The sequence below is a fragment of the Motacilla alba genome, chromosome 8 (assembly GCF_015832195.1).
Source record: "Motacilla alba alba isolate MOTALB_02 chromosome 8, Motacilla_alba_V1.0_pri, whole genome shotgun sequence".
Taxonomy (NCBI): Eukaryota; Metazoa; Chordata; class Aves; order Passeriformes; family Motacillidae; genus Motacilla; species Motacilla alba.
Genome location: NC_052023.1, coordinates 16,142,041 through 16,157,368, shown reverse-complemented (window position 1 = coordinate 16,157,368; position 15,328 = coordinate 16,142,041). Strand labels below are relative to the sequence as shown.

At 36.2% G+C, this 15,328-nt stretch overlaps 1 protein-coding gene across 1 annotated transcript in view; it reads left to right on the top strand.

Annotated features, from left to right (window-relative positions):
- The first annotated feature begins 508 nt into the window (after window positions 1–508).
- The window catches only part of HFM1 (helicase for meiosis 1), a 31,825-nt gene continuing 17,005 nt past the window's right edge, over window positions 509–15,328 (top strand). The window contains exons 1-17 of the mRNA XM_038144496.1: window positions 509–579; window positions 881–1,002; window positions 2,441–2,747; window positions 3,508–3,773; window positions 5,276–5,323; window positions 6,963–7,033; window positions 7,513–7,645; window positions 9,861–10,012; window positions 10,401–10,478; window positions 10,622–10,783; window positions 11,215–11,415; window positions 11,497–11,585; window positions 12,248–12,291; window positions 12,383–12,484; window positions 13,764–13,909; window positions 14,326–14,420; window positions 15,194–15,327. Of these exons, the coding sequence (XP_038000424.1) occupies window positions 509–579; window positions 881–1,002; window positions 2,441–2,747; window positions 3,508–3,773; window positions 5,276–5,323; window positions 6,963–7,033; window positions 7,513–7,645; window positions 9,861–10,012; window positions 10,401–10,478; window positions 10,622–10,783; window positions 11,215–11,415; window positions 11,497–11,585; window positions 12,248–12,291; window positions 12,383–12,484; window positions 13,764–13,909; window positions 14,326–14,420; window positions 15,194–15,327 (2,221 nt within the window). The remainder of the gene's footprint in view (window positions 580–880; window positions 1,003–2,440; window positions 2,748–3,507; window positions 3,774–5,275; window positions 5,324–6,962; window positions 7,034–7,512; window positions 7,646–9,860; window positions 10,013–10,400; window positions 10,479–10,621; window positions 10,784–11,214; window positions 11,416–11,496; window positions 11,586–12,247; window positions 12,292–12,382; window positions 12,485–13,763; window positions 13,910–14,325; window positions 14,421–15,193; window position 15,328) is intronic.

Genomic DNA, 15,328 nt, shown 5'->3' with positions numbered 1-15,328 from the left:
ACCTCTGACACAATTCCAGGCCACTCTCTTGGGTCCTGTCACTGGTCACCACAGAGAAGAGATCAGTGCCTGCCCATCTCTTCCCCTCATGAGGAAGTTGAAGAATGTGGTGTGTCCCCTCAGTCTCTTCTCTAGCCTTCTCTAGGTTGAATTTTAGCATTGTTCTTAGAGTTTAAATACTTGAACATAAACTTTATCTGGATCTTCATTCCTACCCACTTTTTCTTCCCAGATATGTCATCATAGTAAAAGTTGATTCAAGTGCTGCTCTAGAGGGCTTTTTTAGCAGAAGCAATAGGAACCACATTTTATCAGGAGAGGGATTCTCTATTTGAAGAAGGATTGAGAATGCAGTAAAGAGCTCAAAAAGAAAACAATATAGAAATTAAATATTGGCACAACTAATAAACTTTGTATTGCTGTAGACAGGTTCAAGTCTAGTATTTTCAGTTTTACATCTTCTTGTACTGCTCTTTGCAGACTAAGAGACTTCACATTTGATCTAAAAATGTTCAACTCTGCAGACATGGTCTTTTCACTGGATAATTTATTTTATGAAAAACCAGATATGAGAGAAAGGTAAATCTTTATTATTAGATATATATATAATTGTTTTCCAAACTGAACATTTTGCAGCTTTTTTTTTTCTTATGACTCACTTTTTCATCCACTGATAGAAATGTGAGGCTGGAAGTTTCTGGTTCCATAACTCATACTTTGAAATGTTTCTCCAAACACATTCCACAATGCGGGTGTATCTTACGGCTATGAGAAATAAGGGTTAGCAGAAGTCAGGTTATTTATGACTAGTGATTTTGAGCTAGTTGTTGTGGAGGGTGCTTAAAAATGCTTTTACCTCACATTTGTGTGTTAAAAATAGGTGTCTGGAAAATGAAGATGGGAAGACTTGGTTTATTGCACCTGCTCCAGCTATTGCTGAAATTCCAGCTGCAGAGGAGTTACAGAGGGAACTGGAAAAAAACTCAGCTAGCACTCATATGGGTAAAGTATCAGAGAATAGAATCACAGAACCATTGCAACCGATGGAAAAGATGTTTAGGATGATCAAGTGCACCCATAAACCCAACACTGCAAAGTCCGAGTAGTGTTGGACAATGTCAAGTATTACTTGACATTGATATTAAATTCTCAACAAATAATTAGTGTGACAGATTATTCCTCTTTTGCTGTGAAATATGAAATGTTCTAGGTATGCAAGTAGAGACAAAGAATGTATTTGAGTTGAGGATGACGGTGTTAGATGTGCCAGGAGCATAGCAGTCCTCTTTAGGCATAAACATACCACAAGTTTTCTGTGCAGAAATGGGCAAGGTGAGAAGTATAATCAAAATTTCAGTCACTGCACATTGTTTCACAAAGCATTGTAACGCAGTGGGAAGCGGCTGTAAGAGCATAATGTTGTCACATGGATCTGATGGCCTGTCTGCCACCCAAGGAACAGCGAGTTTATATGAAAGTCACTTTTTTCTTCCCTTTTTGGGGGCTTTAATCAAATTATTCAGGCAGCCAAATTTGAATCTGGTCATTAATTGCTACTAAGTGGCATATTCCTAGACATTCAGGATTATCTTAAGGAAATTTATTTTAAAGAATGCCATTACTTTATCTCTGTCAGCTAGATTTGTGCATTTCTTAGCTGTTGTGCTGATTTATAATATTCTCTATTTAGGAATTTTAGTAAAACAGAAGGTGGGTTATATAAAGGTCTGCTTTATAGAATAATATTATTCTATTATTCTGCAAGAATAATTCCATTAGAGCTACTTACTCAAACAAGCTTTTTGATGTTTGTAGAATTAGAACTGTCGGGGCTGTGTCACAAACAGGGCATTGTAATTTTGAGTTTCTAGTGGACAACATTGAAATTAAGACAGCAAAACAGAGCCGTTGTTATCTTGTTGCATTTGGTTGCTTGGTTCTGTTTGTGCCTTTCCCTTCCTGTTGCCAACAGCAATGCTTGTTGATCTGGTCAGCCAGATCAGGACACTGATTCTACTGAGAATTAACCCTGCAAAACGTGATATTTAACCAAGAAGGTTATGAAACCAGCCTGTCACCAACATCGGTACCAGTTCTGGCTGTTGAGATTGCAGTGTTTGTCTCAGCTGTTTGTAGCAGGAACTCCAACTCCAATTGTGTCATTTTTTTAAGAGACCATCTTTATTCTGGGACAGGGTGAAGAGTTCTGTCATACAAACTATTTTGTAGTTCTGATGAATAGTTTTTATCCTTTATTTTGCATAGGGAGGAAAGGAAGGGACCTTATTTTTATAACTTTTTATTGACAATGCATGCATTACATTCATTAGCATAAGTCATAAAATACACACTAAAGTTCTTGCAATAAGATAGAAACGTCAGTGTGTATAATAGATGTGAATGTGAAGAATCTGAATATTAATGAAATAATAATTTCTAGTTCTTTTAGGGGGGAGCAAGCATGAGAAGTTTGTACAACAATGTAAGAGTAACACAGAGAAAGTAGAAGATAAATCATCAGCGCCTGTTCATTTTGGCATAGCTCCTGAAAAAGAAGTCCTACAGTTAAGTCTAGGAGAAAGAGAGAAAATTAGTTTTCAGCATGAAAATCTGAAAGTGGTTTCATCTTTTCTCTCCTTTGATGAAAATAAATCTAAAAGAGTAATAGGTTTTTCTCAGCAACTGCAAAATAAAGCATTAAGTGAAAACAGTGATGATGAGAGTGACCATTCAACATTAAGAAAAAGGTATGTGTCTAGTCAATTCAGACAATTTATCACTGTCAGAGTCATATTATTATTTTAGATAAATCTGTTGAACACAAAGTTTGGGATCTTTCAATTGAAGGTACTTTAGCAGGCTCCAGATGCTAATTCTTTCAGTAGAAGGAAAAAAAAATGTTTATTTTTGGCAATATTTTAGCAATTTAATTAAATGTGTCCTGAGCTCAGCTTCATTCGTGAGAAAAGTGAGCATTGGTTTGTTGCTTAAATTTTAAATAAATTTTTAGGTAACAAAGCTTTTGGAAAATACTGCTCTGAATTCTTTATGTGCATGGTGACAAGGAGGAGGGCTGAGATAATTTGCTTGACTGAGCACAGGTCAGCTAGTCAGGAATACCTTGAGCAGTTCTCAGTGTGATTTCAGGGCTGCCTAGGAGGAGAGATTTTATCAATAAACTGCTCTTCTGCATCCAGCTCCTCCCGTTCCTCAGAACTGGATGTCTCTATTGGTTTTAATGATGCAGAAATTCAGAATTAATCTGCTATTGGGAGTCAGAGCCCATCTGGACAAGTGATTTATTCTTTCGTGTTCTTTCTGGAATGAAAGTGAAGTTAAAATGTATCTTGAAAGGAGTCTTTAGGTCAGATTACATAAAGTTAGATACAATTTTACTATTTATCTTACTAGTTCTGCTGCTAATACAAATGTACATCTAGTATTTTTCAAATATTAGATAAACTGTAACATTACAACAAGCTAATGAAAATTTTGGATCTTTTGCAGTTTATTTAAAACGTCTGGCAATATGCATAAAAATACAGAATTTGAAGCTGGTTCTGTTGATGTGAAAGAAATTGGTGCTTACTTAAATACAAGTGAGAACATGAAAGAAGTGACAAAAAAAGGTTTTTTGAGAAATAATCATCATGCTCCAATAACTAAAGACTCAGATTTTACTTTGCATGGGGTAAATAATGAGGAGATTGTGTCTGAAAATGGAATTAAAATTCAATCATTTTCTAATGCTTCAGAGATTCTGGATGTGACAGGTAATTATTTTTACTCAATTTCAAGAAAAATAGTCCATTGTCTGTCTTTGGTACATAATAATAAAGGGTATCCAAGATCTGAGGTAGAGGGAAGAAATTTTCCCACCAGCTCAAGGTGAGATAATTGGCTAAAATTGATAGAATGTATTGCAGTCCTGTGGAACTTAATTGCATTGTTGTTTAATATGAACTGGCTAAACAATTTATGAACAAGATTCACATTTTCAGAAGTGCTAAGTCATGTAAACCAGTTTGAAAATGTCATTTCACATCCCCTCAGCAATTTGAAAAAAAACAGCCTTGTCCTTTTGTGTGGTAAAGAGTTTCATCTTCATTTGAAAACAGAAATTGAAAATTAAATGTTTATTTGTGATGTGGCTCATGTTTGTATCTTTGTAGAAATAGATTTTAAGTAGGAGATACCTAGAAAATGGAGGAAAGTGGTGAGATTTTGATGCAATTATAAAATACGTGGTTAAGAAATTATTTTTGGCTTTTAATAGTTTTTAAGTAAGTGCAGTTTATTTCTAGATTTTAAACTTTTTGGGACATGACACATCTGTGGAATCTACCTTGTGTGCCTGACTACTACAGAAATATGGAGTAGAAAATTAGTTCTAGTAGAAAAATGTAGGGCAGAGCAGTGGCTTCGGATGGGATTTGGAAGCAGGTCAGGAATGAAAAGCGCGATTCCTGTCTGATTGCTGTCTGAGCAGTGGTGATTGGATTTGTGGGTGAGGGAACAGCAGTGGATACCATTGACTTTGCCTTCAGCAAGGGTTTTCATACCACAGTGGTTGAGAAACCACTTCCACAGCATTTGAGTACCTGCGTAGGGCACCAGAAGTGCCTCAGCAAGTGCCTGGTGTAAAAGTGGTTGGCCGGGCTCGGAGGGTGGTGGTGAGTGGGTCTTACTGCCCACATGCCAGCAGCAAGGGCACTACTGCAGGGTATGCTCTGCAGGAGAGGGCTGACAGCAGTCTCATTAAATTCAGCAGGAACAAATCCACCGTCCTGCCCCAGGGAAATGGAAAAACCCGTGGGGTTCCTCTGGGATGGTTTGGCTGAGGGCAGCTCATGGAAAAGTGCCCGGGGCCTGGCAAGCAGCTTGCTGAACTTGAGTGAGCAGTGTGCCCCAGTAACAAAGGCCACCAGCATCCTGGTCTTTGTTAACAAAGCTAGGAAGTTTAGAGAAGTGATTGTCCCTTTCTTGGCACTTTCAAGACCACAACTAGATACTGCATCAAGTTCTGAGTCTCTGGTACATGCAAGATACCCTTAAACTGGAGTGAGTTCATGAAAGGGCCACCACTATGGCCTTTTAAAATGATGAGACAGTGACCTCCCTGTCCTATCCCACCTTCTCCTTTCTATCACCTGGACCTTGTTGCAGCCTTGAAACTCCTTACAGAACACACAGCTTGGGGTCAGGAAGATACTTCTCATGGTTATTGGTTGAACACAAATCTTATTTTACAAATGTACTATTTTTACTTCTTTAGGAACTACAGGAAGAAAACTGGAAATTTTGAGGGCTGTTACAGAAATACGTATCCTTGTATTTGCTGGATCTGGTTTTCCTGATTTTATTACAGTGCTTTTACATTTGCAAAATTATTGTGTTTGATTTGTAGCCATAGAAATTAATGCATTCCATTGTAATAGATTCAATTTGTGGCATAATGCTGGGAATCAAATGTACAATAGGTGTTTCTTTTGACTTCCAAAGCAAGAGTGAAATAAGACAACTTGTAGAGCATTCATTTCTAAGAAAGCTTGTTCTTATTTCAAACACTCAAATTTTATCCTCAGAAACCTTTTTTTTGAAATATAAAATGTAAAATTTTAATTAGCATAATGTATACACTTTAAAGAGAGGAAAAAGTAATTATTATTTAGGCTTATAAGAAAACTGTGTCTTATTTTCTGTCCCATTCTCTTAAAATAAAATTAATGTATTCCTTGTTGGTCTGTACCTGTGTTGTAGTGGGCCTATACTGTATTTCCATTCTTTAAGCAGATTTTACCATAATTTTCTTTCTTCTTGGCTCTGCCTTAAACATGAAATCCAATCAAGCATTCATCTAGATCTATCAAGCTTCTGGGTTTTTTACACACTCTTTTCAATACTTTGTTTCTAGGAACCTGTCAAATGTTAGGTTAAATATCTGGAAGAGGAAATGTCTAAATTTAGACACCTTAAATTCATGTAAATTGCTTTAAAAAGTCACATTTTTCAAAATTGGTAAGGATTTCATTGTTGTGAATTTACCAATTAAGGATCATTAATGCTTTGTAGTTTAAAAATAAATCACTTATTTAGAGCAGGGATTTCAAATAAGTATTTTTTTTAATCCTTATTTTCTTTATTCTAATGTTATTTGCTTTTCTTTACCCATTTTTAACTGCTTTTATTTCTTGCTTTACTCCTGTATCTTTTCCTTTGTAGTCATTTAGTGTGACGTGGTCTGAGGCCTTGGCAGTTCATTGTTCCTGTTGCTGTCGGTGTCACACCTGACTGTGTGCTCACCCCAGCCTGAGGAGATGCTCCCAGTCAGGCTGCTTGTGTGGCTGCTCTGCAAGTCCAGACAGGGATCAGCTCACTCCTCTGGAGCTGTAACCCAGCAATGCTCCCTGTTCATCTCCCACATATTTTAGATAAGAATGTTGTCTGAAGAACATGCATTATTGGCAACTGAAAAATACCTTTAAAAACACTTTAAAAGTGATCATAGGTGAATTTTTTTGCTACTGTTTTGTCTGGGCATACAGTATTATGCTAGATAATTAGTGTTGTGTTACAACAATTGTGTAACCGCTGACACCTTGGATAGGCTAACAGCAGTGTTCTGCTTGTTCGTGTATCTGGCTTGTCCCTTGCAGCTTCATTCTGTAACTGTCTGCTATGCCGTGAAGCCTGTGCCAGGGAGGAGGTTCTCGATTATTGGTATAATCCTGAGACCTCTCAAATAGGTTATGGTTTTTTCAGTGGTATGGAATACATGGCATGCCAAGAATCTAAAACTACTGAATCATTTAATAGGTTACTTTTGGGTAACTTTTTAAAAGCCTGTGTAACATTGTGGTATGTTTTAAGTTTGCATTTAGATTGCAAGGACAAGATGCATTTACATTCCTACAATTTTATAATTTATACTCTAGCATTTTAAAATCCTTAATTCTCTCAAGCAACCCAATTTAGAAGTATTTTTAAGGAGTTCCCATATTTTAACTATGCACAGTCAAAAGCTTTGGATGATGTAAGTATGGAACATAAACTGCAGCTGCAAGTAGTGCTTTGTAGATAAGTTTAAGTGGGACTTTGATATTCAGAGCATAAAATGGATTAGAAAACTATAATATATCTAGAACCTCTCCCTGGAATAGTTTATCAGGGTTGTGCCTAGCTGGGAGAAGAGACCAGAAGAACTTTAAAAAGTGTTTTTCTCAGTTTAAAATACGTTTATGTTAAGATGAGAATTATATATTTGCATACAGAATGGTAATATATTTGCAGGGAGGTGGAAGGGTGGGTGAGTGAGTGACACGGGTGAATGACACTGCGGAGGAGGAGGGAGAGAAGAATCAATCTTTTCAGAGAAAAATGAGTGAGCTTGACATGGACACACTTGGCTTCTAAGGTGGTGAAGGATAAAATGTGTGGAAAGGAAGCACAGTCATGCAAACTTTTCATTTGTCATTATTGAAAACTTTACAGAATTTGCCAATTCTTTCCTAGCTTTTGTATACAGATAGGAACTTTGTGATTTGTGCTCCAACTGGCTCTGGAAAGACTGTAATGTTCGAACTAGCTATTACCAGATTACTCATGGAAGCCCCACTGCCTTGGTTAAATATTAAAGTTGTTTACAGTAAGTATTATGCAGTTTTAAACATTTTGGTGACAGAACAGAAAATGTCATTCTGGGAATGCAGATATCTGAAGTGAATCCAGGAATAATACTGAGATTAAATACATTAAGGTATTGCAACCTGCTTCATTCTTAAAAAAGCTGATTTAGTGTTTATTTGTGGTACCATTGTAGCTATTATTTGTATTTAACAGCACTGTGTGATTGTAGTGTTCAGCATTGCCTATACAAATAAAAATTAGAAAATCCTGTAGAAGTTTGTCCTCCAAGAAGGCGAGGTGTACACAAAACGGTAAGGAGGAAGCTAAGGAAACTAAAACAAATTCTTAGCGCATGGTGTCTGGCTGACACTATCTTTTGTACGGCTGGCTGTTGCTCTGAGATGAGGATCAAATTTTTCAGTATTCACTTACCTGGCAAGGTTTCCCGCTGTTTTCTGGATACTACCTCAGAGGCACCAGAACTGTGATCTTCATGAATTTAACTGATCTGTGTAGAAATATGAAAATACTTGGAGATACTCACACCAGTTAAACTTTTTTTCTTTTCTTCCTGGAGAACTGAGTTAATATTGTGTAAATTTGAATTAATTGGTGCTTTTGTCCCAGTTTTAATTTATTTGTACATGTTTGTCAGCCTTGCTATTAAAAGTTTTATCCTTATATTTACAAAAACTTCATATTTGTTTTTTTATTCCATTTTGTTCAACTTCTTACAATAAAGCTAGTGTTGCTTTAGAGTTTACTCTGTATTGTAAACTGGTCTTAGAAGCAGGCATGTGCTACAGATTCTTTGTCAGCTGGACCACCTTGAGTTTATGGTAATAGTTTCCACTTGCCTTCGTTGAATTGCTACAACTTGGTTGGTTGGAACTGGCAGTAAGGAAGCAGTTAGCTGCTAGTGGAGTTAAATCTGCTGACCTTCCAGATTCCACAATGATGGAGAAGAGACTTGTCAGCTTTCTGAATGTTGGAAAAAAGGTGGGAATCAGACCATGTCCTGCTGTGTGAGCACTGGTGCCTGGTTTATCACTGGCCCCATACATGTGAATTAGCTTGCAGTAGTTCTGTAGAGTTGTTTTCCAGTAGCTTTACATCGAAGGACTGATGACTGTGGTTCCAGGAGCAATCACTTGCTTCTTGCATTCTTGCATTGCTGAAGATGATTAGCTGTGTGATTTTGTGAATTACTTGCTGGTAGATAAATCAGTTTTCTGGAGCTAATTATTTCTCTGATACTCTTACGAGATTTTACACCTCTTTCTGAAGCAGAGACTGCTTCTTTAAATCTCTTTGTTTTAGAGGTCATTTGTGAGCTAATATGCAGAAATAATTAATATTCCAGTGCCTCTAACTAACCTAGAATGTTAGTTAGACATCCCTGCAAGATCTGTTATACTGGGGCTGTTTATTGCTCATGCATAGATTGTCTCACTTACATCCCTGCATTTTCTATATAGCTTAATCATCTAGCATAGCCCAACGTGTATTGTTAATATGAGTCCTTATTGAGAATGACATCTGATTTCTGGGGAAAAAAGAGTCTACAAAAGTACAGTGTGTATTCTCAGGAAAAAAAAAAAAAAGAGTTGATTGTTTTAGGACTCTGTTCATGAGAACCAGCATGAGAACTGCTACCTGCTGTGTTAGCTGCTTCATATGACCCTACACTTAACTGTACATTTGATTTTGATAGAATAGCAGAAGAAATAAAAGCCTGTCTCTTGCTCTTGGATGTTTTCTCACTTATACTTTGCTCTCTGAATACAGAGTATTCAAATAATTCTGAACTGGGAAAAGGTTGGTATTTGTATGATCTTCCATCAGAAAAGATGTATTTCCTGTGGTTTCTTCCATCTGTGAGAAAACCTTTGATAGCTGAATGACTGTTTCCATGTGGTACTGCAAAGGAAAATCAAACCCAACAGCATAAAGGATTAAGAGACAGCATAAATAATCTTAATTAAAGGGTTCTGTTTCTGGTTGCTGATGGGAAAAACTAGGGCCCAAAGCTCAACATTGATTGTGCAGATGGAGTAGGATAATAAGAACAGTAACATCAGGTACAGATTTTATGGTTCTGGAAGCAAAGCTGAAAATTACGGAAATTAATTTCAAGAAGGCATCTTACCAAAGAAACTAAATGCATGCATTTCTAATACAGTTGAAGATTTGGTTTTCCCGATTTAATTCTCATTATTTTGTGTTGTTTTTAGTGGCTCCAATAAAAGCTCTATGCAGTCAGCGTTTTGATGACTGGAAAGAAAAATTTGGACCTATAGGACTCACCTGCAAGGAGCTGACAGGAGATACACTGATGGATGATTTATTTGAAATGCATCATGCTGATATTATTATCACTACACCTGTAGGTTTCATTCCCAGTTCTTACAAGAACTTAGAATAAAGAGACATTAGTGGTCTTCTAATTGTATGCTGCAAGGACTGCTTTTTTTTTTTTTTTTTTTTTTTTTTTTTTTTTTTTTTTTTTTGTAATACACAGTAATTTTATGGTCCTTTTTTTTGTCTGCACAGTGCTGTACACACTCTCAGTTCATATAAACAAAAGTTAGTAATATAATAATGTGCCAGATGCAAAATAGATGGTATTAGCTTGAATTCATTTAACTGTATCTGTTTAAAGATTTATTGAAGTTTAGGCATGTGTCCATGTACTATAGTTGTGGCATATGTTGGCATTTAAAACATCTTTCAGCTTCTGTTGTTGTTTTGATGTGTTGTTTTATTCCTCCAAGGAAAAGTGGGATAGCATGACTAGAAGGTGGAGAGACAACTCTATAGTCCAGCTTGTGCGACTGTTTCTCATTGATGAGGTAAGAAAATGAATGTGGATTTATGCACTGCTTTTGTATCTTTTGTGGAGATAAAAGGAATCTTAGAAAATATTTAATGTATTTAGCATATGTCCAGATTGTAACTGGAAAATATTTAGCACATCTTTTAAAATTCCTGATAGGTACACGTTATAAAGGATGAAAGCCGTGGTGCAACTTTGGAAGTTGTAGTCAGTCGGATGAAAACTATTCAGTCTTCTCTTTGGCGTCACTTAGAGAAGCATGACACTGTTCCTCCCTTGAGATTTGTAGCTGTTTCTGCAACAATCCCGAATACTCAAGATGTAAGAGCTACATTTTAACTGTATTTTGATTAATGGAGTTGTGTTTTATAAAATTTGTCTGGAATTACAATTTTAGATGGATAGCAAAATAGTATTTTTTAAGCTGTCATCTGAATACAGCCATGAGGCTGCTGCTAATGTAAGATTACCTTCAACCGTATGGAAATGTCAGCCATGTATGGACATGCTTCAGTTTTAGATTTCTGCTTGTGATTTTTGCCTCTTATGTGCAAATCACAGACTTGAGATTTCAGTACAAATTATATTGGTCCTGAAAAAAGCAGACCCTCACTTGTGATTTTAAAAAATAAAAAACCGTGTTAGTAGTTTACACATGACAAAAGCTAAGTTAATTATTTTGTTATGCTATTAGAGCTGGAGCACAATTAAAAGAAGAAATGTATCTTTTCTGTTCTACTTCTTTTTTAAAGATTGCAGAATGGCTTTCAGATAGTAAGATGCCTGCTGTATGCCTGAAAATAGATGAGGATCAACGACCAGTGAAGCTACGCAAAATTGTGCTTGGTTTTCCTTGCAGTGACAATCAGACAGAATTCAAATTTGACTTGACTCTTAACTACAAGATAGCTGGCGTTATACAAACATACTCGGAGCAAAAACCAGCACTTGTGGTACAGCAGCTTTTTTTTATCATGTTTGAAATTGTTTCTTTCGTGAAGGTGTTGATTCAAAAAAATATCTTTTATTTATAGTTTTGTGCTACAAGAAAAGGAGTACAGCAGGCTGCTTCTGTTCTTGCAAAAGATGCTAAATTTCTACTGAGTATAGAACAGAAACAAAGGTATTTTTCTGTTTAAATTGGAAATAAGTGTTTGTACATGTTAGTAAACCTGTGATATCTGTGAAGAAAGCTATTGAGCTAATACAGTTTCTAGCAGAGGAGTGTTGAACAAAATCACTTTCACAGTTGACATTCTTTTTGGTAAATTGGCACTGTTCTTGGGAAGTTTTATTTACTTCTCAGAGTTTTAGGATACTTTTCACAAACATTAAGTTGTTTCTCAAAACTGCTTTCTGAACATAAAAATGCTAGTTCTTATGGCCCTCTGAGACCTTGTAATGCAAAGATTAGGCATATGAATAGTTGAATTGGATGTGACTTTACTAGTGTTTTAAGTTGTCTTTACTTTTTCAGATAATCTTAATAAATACAGCCATATTAATTATTATTTACTTCAGGGTTGCCTAGTCATGGCAGCTGCAGAAGCTTCTCCTGGCTTTGGACCTAAAATATGACCTTATTTGCTTTATGTGAACAACACATAAAGATTGTTGATTGTCACTTGGAAAGATGACCAGGCTCAAAATGCTGCAATAGCTGCCCCCGAGAGTCAGTCTGTTCTCTCTGTGAGGATGGGAAAGGTGGTGATTGAAAACAACCAAAGAATGTATATTTTTTAATTTGTGGTTTTTTTGTTGTTGTTGTTCGTGTGTGTTGCATAGATTACAGGGGTTTGCAAATTCATTGAAGGACTCCAAACTGAGAGGTAAATATAACCTACAACTTCTCTGTTCTGTGGTTGAATATTTGCTTGAGAAAACCTAGTCAAATAATGTATATAATAATTTCATTATCAGACCTTTTGACATATGGTGTGGCTTATCATCATGCGGGTATGGAGATCTCAGACAGAAAAATAATTGAAGGAGCTTTTACTGTCGGAGACTTGCCAGTACTTTGTAAGTAAAATTAACTTAGCCAAAATTTCATTTATATATGCTGAGAAGATTGCAGTTTGGAAGTAATATTTTATGGTTCTATAGTTTGCTTAACCTTTGGAAGTTGTGAAATCCAGGTAAAGGTGGTTTTGTGTTTCACATGTACTTTCACCCTGTGAGCCTACATATGCACTGTTTCTAAAGACCATAGAACTTCTTTTCACCACACACGGAGGTCATCCCCCTCCTATGTCCATATAGGTCTGGCCATGTCTGTTTCCTTTTCCTACCACTGAACCCTCCCATTGAGGTGGAGTTCTGTGCTAGTGAATCTTTCCTCCAAGTTTCCAAGATGTTTTCTTTGCAACTGTGGTTTCCCTGAAGGTAATCGTCTACATTTATGTACCTTAGGTGAGCAGGATGCTATTTTCAAACTCCCATGCAAGGTGTTGTGACTGATGGGGAGGTCCCTAAGAAATATTCCATCTGTTGTTACGTGAAATGAGAAGGGATCTGAGATGTGATTGTCTCATCTCATCTAGGCTTTCTTTTTCTGTAAAAAAAAAGACCTAGAGCCTATGGGGAATTGTCTGGGTGACTCATATACAACACTAAATGATTTGTGAATTTTTTTCTTTCCTGTTACAATGGTCATAAAAGATAATATAATTACTAATTTTCATTTCCAAAAGAATTGGAAATTTCAATAATCCATCATTTTCCTAGCAGAATAGTAATATCAGTTGGCCCATATGACTGGCTTTCTTTGTTAAATTCTTGCCACTCCATATATTCTTTAGAGAAAGTGAATTAGGAAACAGGAGTCTAAGATTACTTGCCACATACTTGACTGATGTTTTCCATGTGAGAGTGTGTACTGGTAATGTTGTGATAGTATTGGTGGTGATTCTGGTTTGGTACCATGGATATAAACAATGCTGATGACTGATGACTTAAAAAAATATATCTTACTACTGACCACTACTAAGCAAGATGAAGCCATGGCTCTATTCAAATACATACCCTTGAAGAAATAAGAGTAAGGTTTCTCCATGGTGTGTCTGTTATATTGAACATGGATCATATTCTGGATTATCTCCAAGTATAAAGGAATGTTTAAGTAAAACTATCGGGGATGTAATTTGTTAAAGAATATGAGAACAAATATGGGTGCAGAATGCCCACTGATTCCACTAGAAACTAAGAGCTCTTAGGCATCAAGAGTTAAGTTACCTATTTGCTGCTTCATTAGTGTCTGCTAGACATTTTGATGGTGTTCATATACTTTGATCTGATGTAGTTACTACTAGCACCTTAGCTATGGGAGTCAATCTGCCTGCACACCTGGTGGTTATAAAATCCACAATGCATTATGTTGGAGGAGTGTTTCAAGAGTACAGTGAAACTGATATTCTGCAAATGATTGGGCGAGCTGGAAGGCCTCAGGTAAGTGAATGTTTTATTGTATTGGTGCTGTCTATAGGCAAATTAGTAGAAGCTATTCTTGCAGAAGAAAGTACAATGCCAGGAATTTTACTGCAGCATTTAATTTTTAAAGGGTTATTAATACTTAAATTACTCCTAAGTAACTTTTCTGTTGAGAAAGAAATCTTCTTGCTTTTGTATTTTCCATCAAAAATCACTGCTTCACCTTGCAGTGGAAAAAGATCTGAAGATTACTTTTGGGTTAAATAGTGAATGAGGATTAGAGAGAAAGTAGGAAACTGGCTTACAATACCCATTTCAGACAGGATTTTGAGAAAAGAGTTTTAGTGGATTCAGCAGGTATGTGATGCATATTCAACTGTGGTTTTTTTTCTAAGAACTGAAGAGCAGCTTTTATTTGGGGTTTTATTTTTCAGTTTGACACTACTGCCACAGCCGTTATTATGACTCGTTGCAGTACCAGGGAGAGATACATGCAGATGTTAAATGGTGCTGATATAATAGAGAGCAGGTAACTAAGTATGTTTTATGAGACTCTGTGGATAGTAGCTAAACTTCATCGTTTCTACAGAATGTGTTTTTCTTCACGTGGGTTTTGGGCTCTGCTTTTGTCTATTTAGAAGAAATCAAGAAAGAATTAACGAAAATAAAGCCAAGCTATTCAGTAGTTGGTGGTCTCTTGTTTTATCAGCCAAAAGAATCTTTAAGACATCTTAAGCTAAAAAAAAAAGTTTTATATTCCTGCTGAAACCTGAGGAAGCTGAAAGAGTATTTATTGCAAAGACAAAAAGCAGGAATTGAATGCAGCCCATGTCTCTGAATTTCTAGATGATAGAGTCTGGAAAATACTAGACCTATATTTGCTGTTAACAGATTAACGTGAGAAATATGTGGGAAAGCTAGGATGTTAAAAGGTAAAATAGGAAATTCTCCTAACTTAATTTTGTTAACATTTAATTTTTCAAATCTATTTAGAATATCAATAGCATGGAATGTCTGTGCTGTAATTTTTAAATCTATGTGACTTTGCTTTCTAGTAAATGTGGAACTTCACAGTTGACAGTTTATTTTTGCTTGCTAGGCATTATGCCATAATAAACAAATTACATTGTTGATTACTTACACAATCTTTACTGTGTTCTGTCAACTTCACTGATTACAGTGAACAGTTTTGGTTTGGGGGGAGGAGTTAGTTTGATTTTGTTTCTTCCCAAAAATTAGTTGTAGCACTTCTTGTATTGCTCATTGGTAAATGTCCTTAACTCTTGTTTTTTTTTGCACTAGCTTGCACAGGCACCTTGTTGAACACTTAAATGCAGAAATAGTGCTACATACTGTCACAGATGTCAGTGTAGCTTTGGAATGGATACGATCAACATTCTTGTACATTAGAGCCTTAAAAAATCCAACTCATTATGG